Source organism: Mustela putorius, unplaced genomic scaffold (assembly GCF_011764305.1).
Source record: "Mustela putorius furo isolate JIRA1106 unplaced genomic scaffold, ASM1176430v1.1 tig00003850_pilon_pilon_pilon, whole genome shotgun sequence".
NCBI classification, from domain to species: domain Eukaryota; kingdom Metazoa; phylum Chordata; class Mammalia; order Carnivora; family Mustelidae; genus Mustela; species Mustela putorius.
Genome location: NW_025422002.1, coordinates 7,892,702 through 7,916,828, shown reverse-complemented (window position 1 = coordinate 7,916,828; position 24,127 = coordinate 7,892,702). Strand labels below are relative to the sequence as shown.

General features: G+C 36.3%; 1 protein-coding gene across 2 annotated transcripts in view; it reads right to left on the bottom strand.

Moving 5' to 3' along the window:
• The window catches only part of GRM7 (glutamate metabotropic receptor 7), a 911,662-nt gene that overhangs the window by 442,855 nt on the left and 444,680 nt on the right, over positions 1-24,127 (bottom strand). For both annotated transcript variants that reach the window (XM_004738422.3, XM_045063251.1), the window contains exons 3-4: positions 20,932-21,073; positions 15,417-15,571 (exon numbers count right to left, since the gene is read on the bottom strand). In XM_004738422.3, the coding sequence (XP_004738479.1) occupies positions 15,417-15,571; positions 20,932-21,073 (297 nt within the window). The remainder of the gene's footprint in view (positions 1-15,416; positions 15,572-20,931; positions 21,074-24,127) is intronic.

Genomic DNA, 24,127 nt, shown 5'->3' with positions numbered 1-24,127 from the left:
AAAAACCATAGTCAAGTTATTTTTATCCTAGCTCACTGGTCAATCTAGTTTCTCCTCTTTGTACTCTCTTAATGCTAGAATTTTTTAGCAATTACTATTTGGTACCTTTTTACTCTTTAAAATACTACTTCAAGTATTTCTTCAAGTAATGAGTCCAGGAAATTAAAAGGCTTCCAGAAGTCTCTCTTAAATTTCAGATTCCTATAATGAATTGTTCATTTCATATCTCTACTTGGGTGTGTAAGCATCTCTAATTCAGCACATCCAAAATTGATATTGCTGTTTGTTTCCCTAAAACCTGCTCTACTGACGGTTTTCCCCATCTCAGCTGGTGAAATTCCCTCCCTCTTGCTGCTCAAGTAAAGAACTTTGCAATCACTCTTGACTTATCTTTCCTTCTGTCCAAAGCCTATTGGCTTCATTTTCAAATTGTATTTTAAGTCAAAATACTTCTTACCTTCACTGCTACCCCCTGGTTCACCCTACTGTTATCGCTCACTTTGTCTACTGTAAGAGCATCGCAACCATAATTTTAGACTTTATCCTTATTTTTCTATATTCTATATTCAACCTAACAGTATTATCCTCTTAATATGCATAACATATCATGCTGTTCCTGTGCTCAAAACCTTCAAAGGTCTTCTACTCTATTCATAATAAATGGCAAAATCTTTACAATGGCTTCCAAGATCCTATATGATCTGAGCCTCCCATTATCTCTTGACTTCATCTCCTTCTTTCTCACCCTGACCCAGGCTCATCACATTCCTTGCTCTTCACATACACCAAGCATGCTCCTGCCCAGAACAACTGCACTGTTTTCTATAGACAGCTATAAACTCTTGTCCCTCCAAAGAAATACCAAAAACAAGCAGAAACTACTGAAACCAACTATGTCAAAACTCTGGAAGACACTAAAAGGTTACAGCAACCAAGTGAATGCTAAATTAAGAAAAAAGCAACTTGAAAGTGTTAGAAAAGCTTTGTGGCTTTTTTATTTGCTTTTGCCCCCACCCACTCCGTGTTTCAATGGCAGTCTTAAAAAGCTAAAGTCCACAGCCTGCATTCTAAGAGTGAGACTGTCATACTTGGTTCTGGGGAGAAAGCAGAGCAGACCTTATTAGAAAAATATCATGTTTCTTTATTTTAACCTTTCTGGGGGCTACCTGAAAGATTAAAACCACATACTTGTTTCCATTTTGCCTAACTTAGAAATTATTCAAGGTGTAAAAGAGATATGCATTGTTCATAATCATTATAAAGTGAATGGAAAACCCGTAGCCACCTGGAGCAAAAGATTATGATTGAAACATGTAATAGACAGCCTAAAGCCTGGGAGAAAAATCTGAAAAGAGAGTTTCTTTGGGAAATTAGGGCATTCACAAGTGCCTGTGTACGACTGGGGAATTTAGAAAACCACACAAAAATCCAAGGCAGGATTGGTGTTCAGGAAAGACCTAAGACCTTAATCTCACATACTTGGCTAATCTCTAGGCTCAACAAAGGCAGGAAGTAAAAGCTAAGGCAGAATTGTACATGGCTTGTTTAAGCCTTGAATGAGTGCCCCAGAAGACAGCCAATTCACAAAGACTGGATGGTATGTCTTATTTGGATTATGTCAAAATTTATTTGAGGTCTCTACCAGTATCTCAAATGTGAATGTATTTGAAAATAAAACCATTACAGATATAATGCATTAAGATGAGGTCTTTAGGGTGACCCATAATTTAATATGACCCATATCCTTATGCAAAGGGAAAACTGGGACAGACAGACAGGGAGAACATATGTGAAAATGAAGGCAACCCAAGGAATGCCAAAGATTCACAGCAAATTATCAGAAACTACACAAGGGAGCATGAACCAGATTTTCTTTCAGACCTCTGAAAAGGAACAATCATGCCAACATCTGGATCTGCCAACACTGCTTCCAGAACTGTGAGACAATAAATTTCTTTTGCTTAAGCCACCTATTTTGCAGCACTTTGCTATAAGACCCCTAACAAACTAATTCACCATGAAAGGTATGCTTTGGGTGTTTTATTTGTTTGTTTGTTTGTTTTAGGACCTGGCTTTCAAGGAACTCTCTGTCAAAACACAAGCTGAATATAATAAGCTAACAGAGCAGGCAGAATGTCAGTGATCATACATGACAAATAATACAGTCTTTTCATATTTAGAAAAGCCACTAAGCAAACAAACAACTGCAGCCTTCAATAATCAAGACCATCAAACCATAGGGAAGATGTAGAATCTCATTGCTAGAGTTACCATATTAAAATAGTCAAAGCTTTAGTTTTCAACAGCAGCAACAACAACAGAATCACAAAAAAAAAAAAAATTAGTAAAGGATAGGACAGAAATGATCCCCTAGGAAGCCAAGACATTAAACTTATTAGAAAAAAATTTTAAATCAACTGCCTTAAATATACTCAAAGAACTAAAGGAAACCATGGACAGAGAACTAAAGAAAACTAGGAAAATGATGAATGAAAAAAATGAGAATATCAATGAAGAGACAGAATTTATACCATTTACTACCTGCATTTATTTATTTATTTATTTATTTATCTGTTGATTATTATCTATTTCCCTCTGCTAGTGCATAATCCATGAGGGCAGGGTCATTCTTTTCTGGTTACTAGCACCTAATTTGTGCCTGAAAGATAGTAAAGAGTCAAGATTTGTTAACTGACAATCAGTGGTCAAATAAATGTGATATACAGAAATATTGATGATTATGTGATGACAGAGAAAACAATTTTGGAGTGGGTAATAGAAAAAAAAAAGAGGTACATTTCTAAAGTGAAAATTCCTACATATGATAACTTAGGGAGGAAAGCTTGTAGTGACATAGTTGGATGAATAGTCTATAATCCTGAGAATATATTACGATCAGTTCTATTTGGGCAAAGATCACATAGTAATTGTGATTTATTTTAAGGAACTATTCTCTACAGTTAGAAGGTGCTAATTCAATGAAACTCTCAAATAATATTATTAGTGTCATATTTGCTTAGTCTGAAAGAATGCTTTCACATTCTGATATTTGAATAAAACTAAAATTAGGTTATAAATATTTATATATTTATAATTTCAACAAGGAAGGGTATTTGTTTGCAATATTAATTCTATCTCCCTTCCCCATTCTACAATTTTATTGTCAATCAATGACCAGAAGCTGTACTGATCTTACAAATATAAAAGCATTCCTTACTTTACATTTCTTCTTCAAGGGTAATTCTTGCATGAATATTTTCATATAATCTATAATAGTTACAAAATGGCTTATGAAATGACTGTACTTCATAATAAAATTAAAGTAATAATATTACCTTTGGTGAAACATATAGGCATATACAGTGAAAGTAACAATCTTTCTTGAAGCTATCTTTCTTGAAGCTATTACTCTACAGTAATACAATTTGCCATATATATATATATATATTTAAGACATTATATCTACAAAAAACCTACAGCTGACATCATACTAAGTGTTGAGAAACTCTAAGTTTTCCCACAAAGATCAGGTACAAAGCAAAGGTATCATCTCATACTAATCCTTGCTAATGAAATTAGGCAAGAAAAGGAAATAAAAGTTATATAGATTTGGAAGAAAGACATAAAACTGACCTTATTCACAGATGATGTAATCATCCATGCAGAAAACTAAAAAGAATCAACAACAACCACCACAACAAAAAACTCCTGGAACTAATAAGTAATTATAAGAAACTTACCGGAAAAATGTTAGTATATAGAAATCAATCACTTCACTACATAACAATGAACAAGTGAAATCTGAAATTAAAAAGAGTAGCATTTATATTAGCACTTCAAAAAAGATGTAATTAGGTATATATCTATTATATTTTTAAGTTCTATATGAAGAAAACTGTAAAACTCTGAAGAATGAAATCAAAGATCTGTAAAAATGGAGAGATATTCCGTGTTCATAGATAGGAAGGTTTAATATTATCAAGATGCCAGTTCTTCACAAATTTATCTACAGATATGCAATCTCAATGCAATACAATCCCAATGAAAATATGAGCAAGTTATTTTATGGATACTAACAAACCGATTCTAAAATTGACACGAACAGGCAAAAGAACCAGAATGGCTGACACAATATTGAAGGAGAAGAACAAAGTTGGAGGACTGACTCTTCGCAACTTTAAGACTCACTATCAATCTATAGTAATTGCAATAATATGGTATCTGTAAAATAACAGACAAAAAGATCAATGAAATAGTCCCTTCATAACTATAATCAACTAATCTTTGACAAAAAAAGCAAAGGCAACACAATGAAGCAAAGATAGTATCTTCAACAAACCATACCAGAACAAGTAGACATCTACATTCAAACAAAATCACATCTAGATACAAACTTACACCCTTCACAAAAATTAACTCAAAGATGGATAAAAGGCCCAAATGTAAAACACAAAATTATAAAACTCTTAGAAGATAACAAAGGAAAAAAAATCTAGATGCCCTTAGGTGTGTTGATGACTTTTAAGATATAATATGAAGGTAATAATCCATGAAAGAAAGAAACTGATAGGTGGCACTTCATTAAAATGAAAAACAAAAATCAAAAACTTCTGCTCTACAAAAGATAATATCAAGAGAATTAGAAGATAAGCCACAGATGGGGAGAAAATATTTGTAAAAGTCATATGTGAAACAAGGCTCTTACCAAGAGTAAAGAAGAACCTCAAAATTCAACATTAAAAAATAAAAAACAAAACAAAATGAAACAAGACAAACCCTGATTTTAAAAATGGGCCAAAACCCTTAACAGACACCTTACCAGATAAAATATATAGATGGCAAATAAGTGCGTGAAAAGATGCTCCATATCATATATCATCAGGGGAATGAAAATTAAATTAACAGTGGTAGGATACCACTACTCAAAGAGCCAAACTCTTTTTTGACAGAGAGAGAGATGGCAAGTAGGAGAGAGACAGGCAGAGAGAGAGGGGGAAGCAGGCTCCCTGCCGAGCTGAGAGCCCAACTCGGGGCTCAATCCCAGCACCCTCGGATCATGACCTGAGCCAAAGGCAGAGGCTTAACCCACTGAGTCACCCAGGTGCCCAAGAGCCAAAATCTTGAATACTGACACCAAATGCTGGGAGGGAAGCAGAACAACTGAACACTCACTTCTTGCTGGAGGGAATGCAAAATGATACAGCCACATTAAGAGACAGTTCATCAGTTTCTTACAAAATAACACAGTCTTACCATACATTCTAACAATTGTGCTTCTTGGTATTTACCCAAAGCAGTTGGAAACACGCCCACACAAAATCCTACACATGGATGTTAATAGCAGCTTTATTCATAATTTCCAAAACTTAGAAGCAGCCAATATGTTCTCCAATAGTTGAATGGATACATAAACTGTGGTATATTCAGACCATGAAATATTAGTCAGCACTGAAAAGAAATGAGCTATCAAGCCATGAAAAGACATGGAGGAAACTTAAATATATATTACTAAGTTGAAGAAGCCAATCTAAAAAGGCTATAAGTATTATGATTCCAGTGATAAGACATTGTAGAGAAGGCAAAACTATGGAGACAATAGAAGATCTGTGGCTGCTTGTGTGTGTGGTAAGGGGATTAACAGGCAGAGCCCAGAGTAGATTAAGGGCAATGAAAATACTCCATATAATATTATTATGATAAACATGTATCGTTATACATTTTTCCAAACCCATTGATTATACGACACCAAAGGTGAAGCCTAAAGTAAACAATGGATTTTGGGTGGCTATTCTGGGTCAATGTAGAGGTAAGCAATACTGATAATTGGAAAGGCTACACATGTATGGAAAAGCTACACATGTACAATACTGATAATGGGAAAGGCTACACATGTGGAAAATCTCTGTACTCCCTCTCAATTTTGCTGTAAACCTAATATTTCTCTAACAAGGTATTTTTTTTTTTAATTAATTTATAGGAGCACCTGGGTGGCTCAGTGGGTTATGCCTCTACCTTCAGCTCAGGTCATGATCTCAGGGTCCTGGGATCAAGTCCCACATCGGGCTCTCTGCTCAGCAGGGAGTCTACTTCCCCCTCTCCCTCTGCCTGCCTCTCTGACTACTCATGATCTCTCTCTGTCAAATAAATAAATAAAATCTTTTAAAAATTAAAAAAAATTAATTTATAAAATACACTCAGTCAACAAATATTTTATGAGAGTTGAGATTATTTCATAGGTCTATTTCAAGTGCTGGGTATAAAGAGTGAGTAAGACAGATGAAAGATTAAGGGCACCTTCGGCTGCATGTAACAGAATACCTAGCTTAACAGTGGCTTAAAGATAAGAGGTGATTGTTCTCCCATGAAAGGAAATCCTCAAGGTAAATAATTCCAGGATTGTTTCAACAACTTAAATAAGTCATTACAGACCCAGGTTTGTCCATCTGTCTTCTGTGCTTTTCTTTGTTGTCATTTGCTCCCCGCATTAAGAGGACTGCCATCACTCCAAGTATCCTGTCTTCACAAGTTAATATGACAAACACAAGAAGAGAAGAAGGCAGGGTTTTCTCCTCCTTATGAAATGGGTGACCACATACTCTGCTTTGCCTGGGACAATTACAGTTTATGCCCTCTTTTACTTTAAATTTGTCCTGGATTGGATAATAACTTGGACTGTCACTGTAGTAACATGACTTTATTATTTTTTTTTTTAAAGAGAGGAAAATATTTATGAAATGCTTTCTCAGAAAATGTTTTCATGGGTCCCCAAAATGGTAGGATTAGGTCACCTGCTTATCCCCTAACTGCAGGGGAGTTAGGTAAGTGAGCATTTGGCATTTTTAAACTTCATAGAATGAGGAGGCTTCCACTTGTCAAAAAGAACGGTAAAAAAAGGACTACTGGATGAACAGTCAAGAGCATTGGTCAGAAAATGATAAATCTGCATTTTCAGAGGTCACTGGAATTTTCCCAAGCCTTACAGCATGCAGGAATAAATGGAGTCACATTACCGATGCCCTCTCACCGACATTTTCCCCTGTGGTTCATGCACAGACTCTGTTCAAGGGTATTGCCTACATTCTCATGAACAAGTCTGCCAAGTATCTTACTATTTCCTAGGAATAGCTTTCTTCATCTGGACTATCTTCTGGATTCAGTAGAACTTCCAGGGCTCTGCCAAGCACCATATTTTCCACTGACGCCAGGATCCCCTACTTTGGATCACTGCCAAGGCAGTGCTCCTGGTGTCAAAGTTATTCAGAGGTCTGGGGCAAAGTAGCAGAGAGTGTTATTCTCCTCATATGCTGAACTCCTGTTAGGACGTTCTAAAGTATTATTACGAGTGTCCTAATTGCTGACAGTTTTTAGTCAAATGGAATTCAAGATAGACACAAGTTGGTTTCAGCAATATTCAGCTTTCTTTTAGTTCTGTGCAGGATTTCCCTTGAATAGAAAACTTGCTTTGGCTAATGAAATTGAAGTAGGGATCATGCGTATCCCTTCCAAGCTAAAAGCATTTAAGCATAGTTTGTGAATGTGCCACTCTCTTGTTGGCAATGTGCACAGAATGTGTTGATATGGATGTGCCAGAAGACAGAAACAGCCTAGAAGGCTGAACAAGTACATTGAGGCCAGCTGCCCTGGAATGTCTCCTAAAGTCAGAGCAGATTTCACATGGGTGAGCAATATTTGTTTGTTGTCTTAGTCTTTGAGAGTTTATTTGTTACCACAGTAGGAGATTTACTTTCTGCATAGTCTGCCTGTTCCCTATGGAAATCATGTATGAATTCAATGAGTTCCGGCCTGGGAAGAGGAAATTTGTCTCTTTCTTATGACAACTAAGACTTTTTTCCTGGGTCAGACTCATTTTGTCATTCTTCCTTTAGAAGGGCTTCTCTCTCAATGGTGTCCTGAATTCTGAAACAGATTTCTGGAGAGTGATCTGATAGTTCATCTGTATTTCCTGGAAATAGCTGAAGCCACACTTAGATTCCAGTTAGCATTCTCCGGATATATACAGGAAATAACTAATTATGCGTGAAGATGCTTCACAAGCAGAAGAGCCACTGCATGCTTGAGAGGATGAGATTAGGAACAAGGGAAGGGAAACACCATGGGGTTGATGAGACCAATGGTCTCCTAACAGAAGAATGTACAAATTTCACAGGAGAGGGATAAAGAAGGGGAGAAAAGGCAGGGACATCCAGGTGAGGTAAATAGCACTTGGAAAGGATGTAACTCAGAGCAAATATAACATCTAACAAAAGGCCTAGCAGAAGGCTGTCCTAATAAACAATGATTTTTGTTAAGTCATTTGAGATGTATGTTATAGAAACCCATTCTGAAGGATCTTACGTAATTAACAGAGTTCCGTAGTTTATAAAGATGAGAAATCCTGATCCAGATTGGGAACCAGGGGTGTGATATGAACTCCATGCCCTATCACAGAGCCAAGCATTAGATCAGTGTCACTTAAGTCACATGTGCTGACAGAAGAGTATGGGGTTCTCCAGGTGAGAATAGGGGCTGTAGTGAGAAGAGAGAATGGGTGCAGAGTAGGCAGAAATTTAATAGACAATCATTCCCACAATGTTCCTCCTAGAAGGAAACTTTGGGGTGATATAGTTTCATTTATAGGTGAAAAACTTAAGTCCAAGAGAGGGAAAACCCAAATTAAAGTATATTGGAAACTTTATCATTAAATATAATTGGGATGAAAGATTGGTCAGTTAACCAAAAATCTCTATCTTGGTAATGAATCACTAAAAATACATAAATATATTAAATGTTTTAACTCAAAATCCATCTAGTCATGTACACACACACACACACACACTCACTAGACAATTTTCTAATGCAGGATCAAGATATTTTTTGTGTAGTTGGCTTCCCTGTCATAATCTTGAAAAAAAAAACTGTAATAAAATTCAGTATTGTGGTCATTATTTTTTTTTAAGATTTTATTTATTTATTTTGACAGAGAGAGAGCACAAGCAGGGGGAGTGGCTGGCAGAGGGGGAGAGAGAAGTAAACTCCCTGATGAGTAAGAAGCTCAATGTGGGACTCAGTCCCAGGACCCTGGGATGATGACTTGAGCTGGAGGCAGATGCTTAACCAACTGAGCCACCCAGGTGCCCCTGTATTGTGATCTTTGGGAAATGAAATAAAATCTTAAAGTTAATTGCACAGTAATTAAGTGTAGTATGTTTCTAGTATTTATAATTTCCCTCCCAAATCCCCCGTATTTAGCCCACAACTAACAGTGACAAACTTACCAATCTTTCCAAAGAATTAAAATCTGTCTTCTTTGAAACAGTAGCCTCTCTTTTACTCTCTTTGCACTTACTTCACTGGTTTATACAATTTTAATTACATGAGATAATTATGGTAATACATATCTCTGCAATAAACACATTTGGAATCAAAACTAACTAGTTCTTTGTAGCCAAGAATTCAACCAGTGAGACATACTAGAGATCCAACTATTAACTACGAGTGTTCAGGGTACTGGGGGCATGAGACTGCATATCAGGCAAACAGAATGGATATTTTCTTGTTGATTTCCATATTCACTGGCTAGGAAATGATGGGTGGCCAGATAAGTGAAGCCCGGTAGGAAAGCATCTATCCTAGGAGATGGGAGACAGCATGGCTCAAAATCTGGGCCTTTATACACATAAAGCGAATTGTTCTCAGCTCTCCATAGTTATTTAGGTTACAGGTGTCTCTGTTTACATTTCTTTCCACTTGCTCAAGGCCAACAATCTCTAGTTTAAACAACACAAGATGAAAAATAAGATGGTATTTTTCTTCATACACCTATTCTCACCTCTGTGACCTGCCGGCCCTCTCTTTTTCAGTCTATTCTATTAGTAGAAACAGTATGGTCTGGAAAAGAACTTCCCACTGGCAGGTCTAACACAAACAGAGGCAGCCTTATCTGTGCTTCCTACTTTCTGAGGAGTCAGAGCTGAGACTTCCCTTCTGTATTTAGAACACCCTAACAAGTCATCTAATTGAGCCATGGTGCTGATCCTACCCCGAAAGTCTCTTCAGCCTTGGAAAACAAAGGCAAGAAGACCAAGAAGGCAAGAAGTGCTCCAAAGGCGAGCAAAAGGAAAAGTGTGCAGACCCACTTTAAAATTCCTGGAGCAATCCCAAATGAGATCCTGGGAATTCCTGAACATGGTCTTTCTACTAAATGTCCTAGAATACAAAGTAGAAGAGAAACCATTTTGGACATATCTTTCCCCATCCTGAGAAAATTTTAAATTCCCATAAAAATGCAGTTGTTTGCATATTCAGGTGTTATAGATAGTTTGACATAGAAGAGACAAAAAGACAAATTTAGCTTTTTAAAAATTTACTATATCTCAGATCCTCCAGTAAATGCTAAGGAAGTAGAAGCAAAGATGGCTAATCTCAGGGAACCCATGGGCTGCAGGCACTGCCTCCAAGGTTCAGATTTTAGATCTAAGTGTTACAATGAGCATGGTTATGTCTGGTGCTTGCTGTAAAGGGCGTATGTGACACATTTTGGACTTGGAGAGCAATGAGCTTGCTTTTTGCAGGGTACAGTAACACTGAAAAAATTAGGTAGTCTTTTGAAAAGATTAATGATTTGATCTATCGTGAAGAAAAAATTATTTTCCAGATCAGTAGGAAATAGGGAAATGGGAAACCTTAGTGGGTTTTTTTTTTTAATATTTTATTTATTTATTTGACAGACAGAGATCACAAGTAGGCAGAGCAGCAGGCAGAGAGAGAGGGGGAAGCAGGCTCCCTGCTGAGCAGAGAGCCCGATGTGGGGCTCAATCCCAGGACCCTGGGATCATGACCTGAGTTGAAGGCAGAGGCTTAACCCACTGAGCCACCCAGGTGCCCCACCTTAGTGGGTTTTAACCAGTGAAAGAATCTGATAAGAATATGAGCCAGGAATCTAGAGTAGGCTAGAGAGGCTCAAGCCACTGACCTGCACCAACATCCTCCTGATCTTTGTTTTGACCTGCATTGTGTCCTGGTCTCTCTTCATCCTTTGTATCTCCATAATTTACAGGCTGGTCTTTCATGGAAAAAATATGGAAATTGATCTAAAATGGTATTTTCTTATTTATATTTTTTTCATCATCACTTATCACCTCTAAATTAAGTAGGCACCTCCATGGGAGCAGGGACCTGGTCTAGACTGTCACTTGCTATATCTCACTGTTTAGGTTGGCCCCTGATGCCCTGCTAGAGTTTATAAACTATTTGTAAAAGATTCAATAAAGAAATTGCCATGACACCAAACAGGCAATCCTCTTATTCCTTTCTTATTACACAGGTGATAGCTCTAAAAAGCAGATGTGTTACTCAGAAATAGCCCTGTGATTTAAGGCAATGCTTTCTTTCCTGTCTGTTTTCTCCCATTCCCCTAACAAAACCTTGTGATATGTGTGGAATGTTCCTGGTACTCAAGGAAGGCTAAAGTAGGACACATCTAAATTGGAGCTAGAAATATTTTAGTTCAGCTCTTCATAGCTTTGATCTCTGGCTTTAGGAAAAATGAATTCATTTCAATCTTGAATTAAAAAAGCATGAAATAACCAAGTTTTTTTTTATGCCAGGTCAAGAGCACTTTTTGTCTCTCCTACATATACTGCAGATTTAATTCAGGAACCAAGCTGTTCTGCAGCCCCATTTGAAAGTATCACCAATAGTCAGAGCCATTTTAGTTAGCTTTGAAAATCCACCCTTCATTACGCTAGCTCCCTAATGTTAATGATGATGGCTGAGATGAAAAGATGCTGGTCCATGATCCCTGTTGACTATAATTAGAGGATGCTTTGGACGCCTATTCTCAGAGAAGCAGAGCACTTTGTAGAGCAAAGAGTTGAAGGCAACATGGGCATTTTTTTTTTCCTCTGAGAATTTGCTGGGGGCTGAGGAGGATGACAGAGAATCCTAGTTAATGGGGCAACAGAAGAGAGAAACATGCCAGGGATCCCTTGGCTCATCAGACAATTCAGAGAAACTAAATATTACAGAAGTGTTTTGGCTCAGGAGCTGGAGGAAAGCTGCCAAGTTGTGGAGACATTCTCCAGATATCCTCTGACTGCCGGGCAGCCATCGAGGCCACAGCTGACCTTTCCCGGGCACAATTCCTATCATCACCCAATTGAAAGGGGGAAGAACAACACACTTGGCTAGCAAACACAGAGGCCCTTTATTCTATAAATGAAGAATAAATATAGATAAAAGATAAAAGAAGATGAGCACTACTTTCACAGAGACCGCGTGCTTACTAGCAATTTGGCCTAAAGCAATTTATTGTTAATTATTCATGGAGATAGAGAAGAGACCAGCCAAAAATTCAGAACTTTGCTGAACATGTTCAAAATATAAATCTAAAGAAAAGAATCATGTTGATTACTGCTTGGCCTCTTCCTGTTTACATCTGTACATATAGCATTATAAAATACAAAGATACAGGGATATAGCAGTGTTATAAATATTTGGAGGATGTTCCAAGGCACTAGAAATCAATATAGAACATTCATCAGAAAGAAAAAAAAATAGACAGGAGAGGAAAACTTATTTGCCAATACAGAATGTGCTTGATTATCACTTTCATTTGTGATATTTCATAGCTTGGTTCAGAAACCTTAGTGCAAGTGAAAGCATTTCTTTTTTTTACTTCCTCAGGAGTGTGTCACTGCAAATGTACAGCCACAGTCTTGATGTCTCATCTCCTGGGTGAACAATTCCATGCTGTTCTTTGTAATAATGTATATATACAATATTGGTTAGACAGAAGCCACACACACCAGCTACCAAAAAGTCTTCATTTCTATCTGGGTAAGGATGGAGACTTTTGTATAAAGAGCTGCTGCTCCATCACATCCCAATATTCCTATTGTTAACAATATTTCTCTTTCATTTTGTTGTTTGGGATTCTCTCTCTCTCTCTCTATATATATATGTGTGTGTGTGTGTGTGTGTGTGTGTAAAATTTCTTTTTACAGATTTAGGATGCTGTTTGTGTCTGATTTAAGAACTCTGTGTATGAAAGAAAGAAAGAAAGAAAGAAAGAAAGAAAGAAAGAAAGAAAACTGTGTATCTGTAAACACATAAATACATAGCAGGAATTGTTTTTCAAAAACTTTTTAAAAACTTCAAGATACATAGTAATTTCCATAAATATCATGAAACTGGAGTTGGTAACCATGGAGTATGGGCATCCATGTCTATGCAGCATCTACAGCTGAGGAAGGAAGGATCTTACTCCTTTCTTGCTTGCTTTGGCTCTCACCCAACTCCTACTCATCACCTCTTCATAAAGTCACCTGAGTGAACTTTCTTTGATCACATCCACTTTTTCAGATGCTGCCCAAACTTTCAGAATAAAGAACACATTCCTTAGTATAATTTCAAGACCCTTCATAAATCCAACTCAGGCCAATTTTTCTACTATATTTTATGCGAGGACTTGAGGTAGTCTGTGATTCCTCCATCCATTCCAGCATCCAACCACATCCATCCACTTAAAAATCTGCCATATGCAGGCCAAGTTCTAGGTGCTGGGGGTACAATGGAGGGGTTGCATAAGAGATATGTTTCCAGACAGAGACAACTAAAGAAGTACTACAATGGTAGGGGTCATGTAGGATGCTGTAGAAGGAATAGAAAGGGCTTCTAACTCAAACTTAGCTGGGGTGGAATAGTCACTTGTAGCCTCCAAGGAAAATTAATATCTCAGCAGAGACCTAAAGGATAGAAAGGAGCCAATCGGGACAATGGTGTAGTGACTGGAAATCTGGGGGAGAAAAGAGTTCTCCCAATGCATTGTAAATGGGAACACTTTTAAAGAACTGTAAGAATTTCAGAACCATAATGCAAGATTATTTTGCAGAATGAATTATTTACTGTTAACCCAGGGTGTCCATCACTCTTCTGTTCCTGCCCGTAGGTTGAGAGTACAAGACATTCTTCTCATTGCTTGCTAGATGAACTACAAAGTCATCATTTTACCGTCTCTCAGGAATATTCCCAACCACACCCTCACCACTGGAGAGACACTTCCACAGTCTTTCCTTTGTGCCCTGTGGTATCTATTCCATACTGCGCTTACACAGTATCTCATTTGACCTAGTCATTAGCTATTTTTGACACCTTCTCTCAGCCCTGTATGCTTTGAAGTTAAGAGTTTTGTCCTTATCTTGTTTTTCCAACTTTTGTAACAGAGCAAGACACACAGCGGATACTCAAAATTTTGAGTAAAAAGGAGTGGAGATAGTTAAAATGTTGTCTTTTGTTTCTGAAACCCATCTGCAAGTGCATTGGTCTGTGTTATAAGATAAGCAATCTTCTCAGGACACGTTCTGTGGAATGAAATGAATTCTAAGACTCCCGAGGAACACATGGGTGACTCATGGGATCTTTATCTCCCCCAGATAACACAGAAAGGCAACAGTGACAGAACCACAACCTGGCTTGTTTAAAAAGGTCTCCACAGACCATACAGTTTTCTGGGGAGAATAATTAATTATATTGGACTGGAGACAGAATGGAAAGAAATGCAAATATTTGATCCCCTTTTGAGTAAGAGGATAGAGGCTTTTTTAATGTGCAAAGCCAGCATGTTTTAGGGAATCTTTGGAGACCTGGCCCATCAGAAAAGAAACACAAAGAACAGCAGCAGAGGAGCTCCTTTTCTTTACAATATCTTCTTTTAGAAAAAAGTTTTCTTTTCAGATTAAAGGAAAATATAAATTATAATCAACAACTTTCCTTAGATCAGAAGGATGCTAATAAAAACCCTCTCCTCCGTCTTCCTCTTAAAGAATCATGAAGCAGCAAGGAAGGCAAGGAAAAGAAAGAGGGCAGTGATTTAGGAAGGCTCAAGAAAGAGAAAGAGAAAGTGAGAAAAAGAGAAAGAGAGCAAGAAGAGACCCATGAAGACAAAATGGTGTTAGTGCCCAAGAGAAGTGGTATGTTTTGCCATTGTGGGCACTGGAAGAAACCCCACAAGGTAAAGAGGGAAAGGATCCCTGTAGTTATCCTGCTATGGAATGGATACATTGCAAAGGGAAAATATTCTCTCAGAAAATGCAGTTCACTTAAGTACACTTGGATTGTGTTATTATTTTACTTATTAATGGTAATGTTCTTCTCTCGGAACGCTCTGTGCCATAATGAAAAAAAAATATGCTAATTATTATAAAAATACATGATCTCTTCAAAAGAGGAATATCAACAAAAGAACAGACCAGATATATGGCTTAATTTGCATTTCATGGCTACATGTTTGAAATTATACTGCATAATTTTTAAATTATGTGGAAAAACACCAAACCCTCAAAGAGACACATGATTTAGCCATCCTTCCTGGCACAAACCACTCTCTTAGCATGTTTTACAACTGAAAAAAGCCATACCTTCTACAGTTGCTCGCTTGGGCTGAATGGTAATGGCTCCTTCTGCAATATCTTCATGCTGATGCAGTGGGTTGATTTTGGATCCCCAGCTGTCTGATCCTACCCAAAGAAAATGGCCCACTTGGTCAGCTCTCTTGGCTGCTGCAAGGATCTGCCTGTGAAAAAGAACACGAGACATTATATTAATGATAAGGAGCAGCTGCTAAACATATATGTATTAGTAATGAAGCAGAAGAAAAGCAAGCTACCAGTTCTCAAAAAGTAAGTAGTCAATGGCAAAAAAAAAAAAATAGTATGCCTTAGGATTTATATCTTACTTATATAAAGAAATCTTCAAAACCACTAAGAAAAATAATCAAAGCAGCTTGAGGAAAATACACAAGAAACATTGAAAGTCAAAAGAAAAAAAGGAGAAATATAAATAACCAGTAAGCTGGAGATAAATATTCATATAGATTAGAAAGGAGGAAAATATGAATTAAGGAAAGAAAATCACATTTGGTTCTCGTGTTGGCCAAAAGATTTGTTTTGGTTTGGTTTGGATTGAGAGTTTGGGCATGGGGCTGGAGAAATGAGTGCTTGCATTCATTGCTGGTGGTGTGTATAATTTCTGGAAAGCAACAGGCCAATCTAAATTAAGGGTCTTAAATTATTAAAATAAACATGTATATTATACTTGAAAATTTTACAGCCCATATTTATAAATAAATATAGTACACAAATAAAAAGGGCAACAAGGCAAATAAAACAAAAGGAAACTAATCATTCATAGTAAAGTTATTAAAAATTTTTTTTGAAAGAAGAAGTAGATAAGAGGTAATTGTAGATCAGAAGAAGCTACAACTAAAGCTCCTTTGGTGGGCTGTACCACAGGAGTAGCGGTTTCTTTGTTTCTCAAGACTTGGAGATACTAAGTACCACAAAAGTACATGGCCAAATAAAAGAGAATCAGTTGAAAGGTTGTATATAAAATAGCAAAACCTTAGTTTCTTTCTTTTTCTTCCAGGCAGAAAATGGAATGGTAATTTAGTAATAAAATTTTAAGGAATAGGTTCTGATATTGTAAACATCAAAATACCAGAAGGTTGTGAGTTAGAGATGGTGAGCTGAAGGTGAAGGGAAGGAAGGTAAGTTAAATTTAGCACTAAGTACTGAAATGGTAAGATCCTCTACGAAATCTACACTTCTGCTGACAGAATGTTGGAAACTAAGGGAGTGTCACCGGAGGTAGAAAATAATTTCTCTGGAAAAATCTGTACCCCCCCTAGAAAAAGAATTCTATATAACTGACATAGAAAGACCCTCTAATGGATGGCAACTTGGATGTCTGACCAGTCCGCCAAAGGTCTGAAGTCTGAAGGGACAGGACTCTGCTGTTTGCATCAAAGTATTTCCAGTCATATTTTAATTTTTTAATATGTGCATGTATAATTTTAATAAAAATCAATGTAATCAATTATTTGTACCCTTGACCTAGAGATATGATTTCTACTAATCTGTCCAAAGGAAATGATCAAATACTCTCCAGAAACATATGTTCATTACTGCAGACAGCCTCAGTGCAAAGCAGCAGGGAACTGTCTAAATAAATGACAGGGAGGATAGACTGGGAAACAATTAGAATATACTGAGTAAGATTTCCACAGCACTTGTTAAAAAGAAAAATCAATTTAAAAAATTGCAAGAGATTATCCAACTCATATATAAGAAAAAAGCTGCCTAGATGTTGCTTGTATGTGTGTATATACACACAGGAGTATAAAGCCATCTGAGAGCACAGAAAAATAACGATAATACACAATGTATTGTTAGCCTAATATTTCACCTGGATGTCACTGCTGGGATTGAAGAAGTTGCAAAGGTGGCTAGAAGCCAAGTAAAACATGAAAAAAGACAAAACTACATAAATGCAAATTTATATTCACTTTAATATAAATGGAAAAGTGTGGGTTTATTGACAATAATAAACAAGATTAAACCATTTAAAAATACTTATGGCATCAAAAGTGACATGTGAATTACAAAAAGTGGGAGATAAAAAGCAGGAGATTGTTTTGGGGGAAAATCTATGTATGTTTAGAAAAAAGTGCTGGCAAACATTAACCCAGAATTTTATGCTATCTCTGAGTATTGGGATTGTAAATTTTATAGGAAATTATTTAACCTTTTTTTTTCCTAGATAATCAGGAGACAAAGTAAACTTAATGGCTCCTTTCAATAAAGAGCAACAACAACAAAAAAAACTTTTCCTTTTTCTAGTAGATATACAGTAACTAGGTATTATTTTTATTATCAGAATAAAGTATTTCAGAAAAAGGATTCACCCTTGTCTTAAATCCAAATTATCAGTACCCGTGACTTACTTTGCCTTTATTTTAGCTTTAAAATATAGACATTACTGTCTTCTCACTGCCATTCTCTTACAAAGTATTTGAAGTTAATGTTCTAAAAAATCTCAGATTTCCCATTTACAGTGTAAATCTTCTGAAAAAATAAATAATATAACACTGTGATTTAACAGTACTCTTCAGACATCCATGTATTTAAGATCATGTTTTGGAAGGAAATTATATATGTACTTAAATTTTATCACTGTGCTCAAGAACTATTTCTGCTATCACTGCTATGAATCACAGTATGCAATAATATTCAGCACACAAACCCCAAAACAAAAGAATGAGCATACTTATTGTGCAGATTGTATGCAGTTTTACATCCTAAATTTAAACTTCACATTACCTACAAGTCAGGAGTATTAAAAAAAAAATTAGTCATCAGAGCTATTTGTGGTAATTTTTTATGTGACATGTACAATGTATGTGGAGATAAACACAAAGCCACACTTATCAATGTATTACATATTGGAAAATATATAAAATATTTATGAAAAGCATTTATGAGATAAGAAAGATATCAACAGAGATGAATAAGATACAAGCAAAACAACAACAACAACAACAACAAAACAGCAACAACAACAACAATACAATGACCCAAGAGTAATATTATGAAAACAAAATCTTTTAAACAACTATAACTCAAAGTGTAGATGAAAAATGCCCTAAGAGCACCACTAGAGAATTTTTAAGGAGAGAAATAATACATTTAAGGGGTCGCCAGAAACAGTTTCATGGAGAAGGGCATGTTCAAGTTAGATTTTGAAAAACAGACAATTTCAACAAGTAGAGAAGGAGAGGAAAAACACCATGAATAAAGGCCATGGGGAGGAGCAATCAGGGCTGTGTGGGACCAGAGCCATGTATTCTGGGTGTGGTAGTGGGTGAGTGGAAGTGGGGTCTAAATGTTAAATTAGGAACACATTCTAAAGCATTGTGAAGTCCAGACAGAGAAGTTTGTATTTAAATTATTAAATAGAGTTCATTAGCATAGTGACTTTACTCATTCATTTATTCAGTACTGTTCCTTGAGCATTTACTCTGTACCGAACACCATGATAGGAACTGAGGATACAGAAGGAAGTTAAATGAGGCATCAGCTCTGCCCCAGAGATGCTTAGGGACTTGCAGAGAAGGTGGACACTAAGCAAAGGATCAAGTGATGTAAAATAACATCAGTGACATTCACTATGAAGAATGTGCCAAACGTGCATTTTGTAGAGACATCTTCCTTCAGAAAGCCACACTAGAGACGCACCATTATGAGAAAGTAAGGCAGGAAAAGCCTTCCAGGTGTGTGTGAGAGAGCACACAAAAACCAGGAATGAGGAAACACAAAACGTGAAGGAGCAGGGAATGAAATAGGTTAAGAACGGTAGGACGAGGCTGGATAACTACAAAAAGAGCTCAGAAGGATTTTCATTTGGAAGAACTGAGGCTCAGAAATTGGGAAGCAGAAGGGGGCAACTGTGGGGCAACTTCCCAAAGTGACACAGTGGGCATTAGTACAACACCACACACCTATCTCAATGTCAGGTTTCATTAGCTGTCAGTTGAATAGTCCTGCTACCTGTGATCAGAGCTGAATACTGGGAAAATGATGGATGGATTCAGGGGCAGCAGTTAGGGGGCACGTGGAGGAGAGAGACACAGAACTAGGAGGCTTGTGATGAGGACAATGCAGTAATCCAAGCAGGATGCAATAATGGCCTGGGCTCTTAAACTTTCTCTTAATAAATGATATCCACCTTCAAATTAAGTATTATATTTTATCTAAGACAAATACTAAATAACTCCATACAGTTTGCTCACATCAGTGGAGATGTAAACTAGCACAAACTCTTTGGAAAACTATAATCATACTGGGACACACCTTGTCCTGGAAAAGTCTTTTCTGGGGATTTATGTTAAAAACACATTAGTAAATATATAAAATTATGTAATTCCATATTAACATATTATTGTGTTATATTAATATTATATATCCAACTCTTGCATAGAATGTTTATATTAATATGATATATTTGTATATTTATATTTGGGTGCACAGATTTTTGTAAAAGGAAGTTTACCACAGTGTTATTTATGATTGCAAAAGTCTGTAACCAAATGTCAGTCAATAAGGGAGCATTTAGATAAATGACAACATGCATGTAAAATGAAATTCTGCCTAGCTATGAAAAGACTGAAGAGATAGGTACTGACATTCATAGACATCCGTGATAAAATAGTAAGTAAAGGCTAGCAGGGAAGAGAACAAGATGTACATACAATATGCATCATTGTGCAAAGAGATGCAGACTGTCTCTAGAAGAATATTCAATAACCTAGCCATTAGCCATTGCATCTAAAGAGAACTTGTTAGCTAAGGGCAGAATGAATGGTACTTTTTTTTTTTATAAGCTAGATTTTTAAAATAGTTTTTTAAGCAGGTGTAATTGCTATTTATTTTAAATAAATAAATATTATGGAACAAGGTGGTAGTGGGCAGAGAAGAAATCAGGCACATTTGTTTCTGTCTTAGAAACACATTCTGGGCATGTTATCTTCTAGAAACAAAGGTTAACTCAGCCTGGCTTGGCCAAGAATGCAAAGAATGAGGAAAAATGGGGAGTCGAGATACCAGTCGAATTTTTGTCTCCAGGGAAGATCGAGGTAAGAAAAGAGAGGAAGAAATGAATTAGAGACATACTGGTAGACAAGGTTGGTTTGGAACATACTGGGTCTAAAGCGGTAGCAATACAGCCAGAATTGTATGACTTTTTTTTTTTTCTTTCCTTTTACATTAAGAGGAACCATTCTTTGGATAAAAGTCTGTTACATTTGGATATATTTTTAATAAAAGAATCTTTAAAAGGTCTAGTGGTTTTCTCTTTTTACAAGTAATTGAATACATTTATTTTGCTAATAGAGGGGGAAGACATGACAGCAACACAGTGCTGCTTCCATAGTTTGCTCTCACTACTCATGTAAGGGAAAAAGCACGAACAGACTTTGCCACTGTGTAATTATAGATTTGCTTCTGTGCTATCTTTTCCCCTTTCTCTGCCAGTATCCTGATCTTTCTGTCTCCTAAAGTTGCAGCATGCATATTAATGAATTTCACCAGTCATCCTTACTTTATATCCTCATCGTTGGCAAAAATCACGACGGCCCTGGAGTTGGGGGTGTCCAGGAGCTGTTTGATAATTCTATCAAAGTCAATAGTTCTGTCTTTGCGTTCTTGGGGGATTCTCACGGACTGTGCAATGCAGAGCCCACCTGTTTAAGAAAAGAAAGCAGAGTGTCAATAAAGTTCCCTCAGACATACCAAAGGAACCAGGGTGAGTAGCTGGGGAGGAGAGAATTTTGAATTCTGAGTGCGCAGCACTCCCTTGGTGATCTGAATGAGGAAGCCTTAAGATGTCATGCCAAGTCCTGAGCCGTTATTCATACGTGGTGCACCTCCCATGACATTGCACAGCCTGATTTTCTTAGCATTGCACTTGTAAAGGACTAATGATGCCCAGGAACACCAGTGATATCAATTGTGGGGAAGTAGATTTAGGCTGACAAACTGGGTGGGGGAATGTCTTTAAAATGAATGCAATATAACCACAAGAAAACTGCAATCAATACACTACAGTAAAAATGTACTGAAAGACATAAAACTCAGGTGAATTTCTGTGGCTTTTCTGGTCTTTGCATTCCCAGGACTTTTTTCACCTTCATAGTCATCCCAACTTTTAAAGGTCAGAGTCAATGGAATAAATCTAAAAATAAAACTACAGCAAGAACACCAACGACTGTAAATCAGAGCAACAAACTATGAGTGACCACATACAATGTGCCCAACCTTCAAATAAGTGTTTTATGTATATTATCCCATATTAAAATTTCTTAAAGTTATTTAGTAATATGTATTTTTGGTTAGAATGTAAGGGGATTAAATAGAAAAATAGATTTGTTGACTCCAGACTTCTCAGATCTGTGATGATATTAATTATCATTACAAATTTCAAGACAGGGTAACATGTAGTAGTTTACTAAGCAATTGATACAGTCCTCGCTACCTCTTGCTTAGTAGCAGCCCCTGGATCTAGTATTTTATAAAATACACTTTTAAAAAGGCTGATAGGGGCGCCTGGGTGGCTCAGTGGGTTAAGCCGCTGCCTTCGGCTCAGGTCATGATCTCAGGGTCCTGGGATCGAGTCCTGCATCGGCCTCTCTGCTCAGCGGGGAGCCTGCTTCCTTCTCTCTCTCTCTCTCTCTGCCTGCCTCTCAGTGTACTTGTAATTTCTCTCTGTCAAATAAATAAATAAATAATCTTTAAAAAAATGAAAATAAAAAAGGCTGATATAGGTGAAAGGGGTAGAGGGAATACTTGTAGAAAGGTAACAAAATCCATCCAATGGACAGAAGACCTAGAGGCCAAGACAAATGGATAAACTTGTTCTTGTAATGTGCTGGGGAGGTAGTTATTATCAAGCTTACACCTCGAGCATGGACAGCTGGGTGAATGGTACTAGGCTTCCACAAACAGAAAACTATGAACTCTAATCCAAAGTTGTGCTCCATTACACTTTTAGCTTGATTAGTGTTAGTTCTCTGTAAGTGGCTCTTAATTTTCAGTTATGCATAAAATCTCTAATGGTCATTTTTCAAAATGTAGAGTTCCCAATAACATTATCAACCAACTTGACCTAATTAACATTTATAGAACAATCCATAGGACAACAGAACAATATACATTCTTTTCAACTGTAAATGAAACATTCATTAACCATACTCTGGGCCATTAAAAAAACAATAATAACAAATTTAAAAGCATAGAAATTGTACAAAGTATGTCACCATGCCTAACAGAATCAGACTAGAAATTAATAACACTTGGAAATTGGAAAACACACTTCTAAATAACTTGTGGGTCAAAGAGGTATTGTCAAGGGAAATCTGAAATATTTAAAACTAAATGAAAATGAAAGTGGAACATACAAAATGTATAGATTACAACTAAAGTGGTATTTAGCAGGAAATACATAATCATCAAATGTTTATGTTAGACAAGAGACAGCCAAAATAGAAACCTAAGCATCTATTTAAGAAATAAGAGGGAAAGAGAGCTAACTAACCACCCTCCCAAAAAAGCAGAGAGGCATGATAAAAGAGCAAAAAACAATGAAACAGAAATCAGAAAAAATAAGAGCGAAAAATCAGTAAAATTAAAAGCTGCTTCTTTGAAAAGATTAATAAAATAGATAAATCTCTAGTCAAAGCTGACAAAAAGGAAAGAAGCCACAAATTATCATGTCAGGAAGAAGAGGGGCTAACCTTACTGACAAATCCCACAGACAGCAAAAGGTTGTAAGGGAATATTATAAATTATTTGATACCAATATATTTAGCAATTTAAATGAAATGAATGAATCTCTTGAAAGACACAAACTATACAAACTGAGGGCAGAGTGGATAATATTAATAGTTCTATATATATTAAGGATAACAAATTCATAGACACAGACACACACTTAAAAAAAAAAAAAAAGACCCAGGCTCACATGGTTTCACTGATAAATTCCACCAAACAGTTAAGGAAAAAATAAAACATGATTTATATATAATTTCTAACTGAAAATAGGAAAGGGGAGAAAATAACTAATTTAATAAGGTTGCTATTACCTTAATACACAAATCAGATGAAGATATTATTAAAAAAAGACCAATATCATTTATGAACATACTTGCAAAACTCTTAAGAAATACTAACAAAATAAATCCAGCAATATACAGTAAATAGTAATATATCATACATAACCAAGTGGATTTCACCCTAGGAATGCAAAGTTGATTCATTATTTTAAAATCAAGCATTATAATTTATATATGTTTAAATTAATAAGAAAAACCATATAATCATCTTAATACATATGGAAAAAACACTAAACAAAATTCAATATACATTCATGATAAAAACTATGACCAAGGATTAGATGAGACCTTTCTAAGCCTAACAATAGGCATCTACAAAAAGCCTACAATAAGCATCACATTTAATAGTAAGAGATGACAAGGCAATTTTGTCCTATCTTAAAACTCTTATACAACATTGTACTGGATGTCCTTGTCAGAGGAATAAGGAACAAAAACGAAAAGTAAAGAAACAAAAGAAAAACAGCTGGCAAAAGAAAAAGATAAAATTCTCTCTATTTGCAGATGACATGATTGTCTATGTAGAACCTTCTAGAATTAAAAGGTGAGTTAAGCAAAGTTGTGGGATATAAACTCAAAATACAAAGGTCAATGATATATCTACAGATCAGCAAAGAACAACTAGGA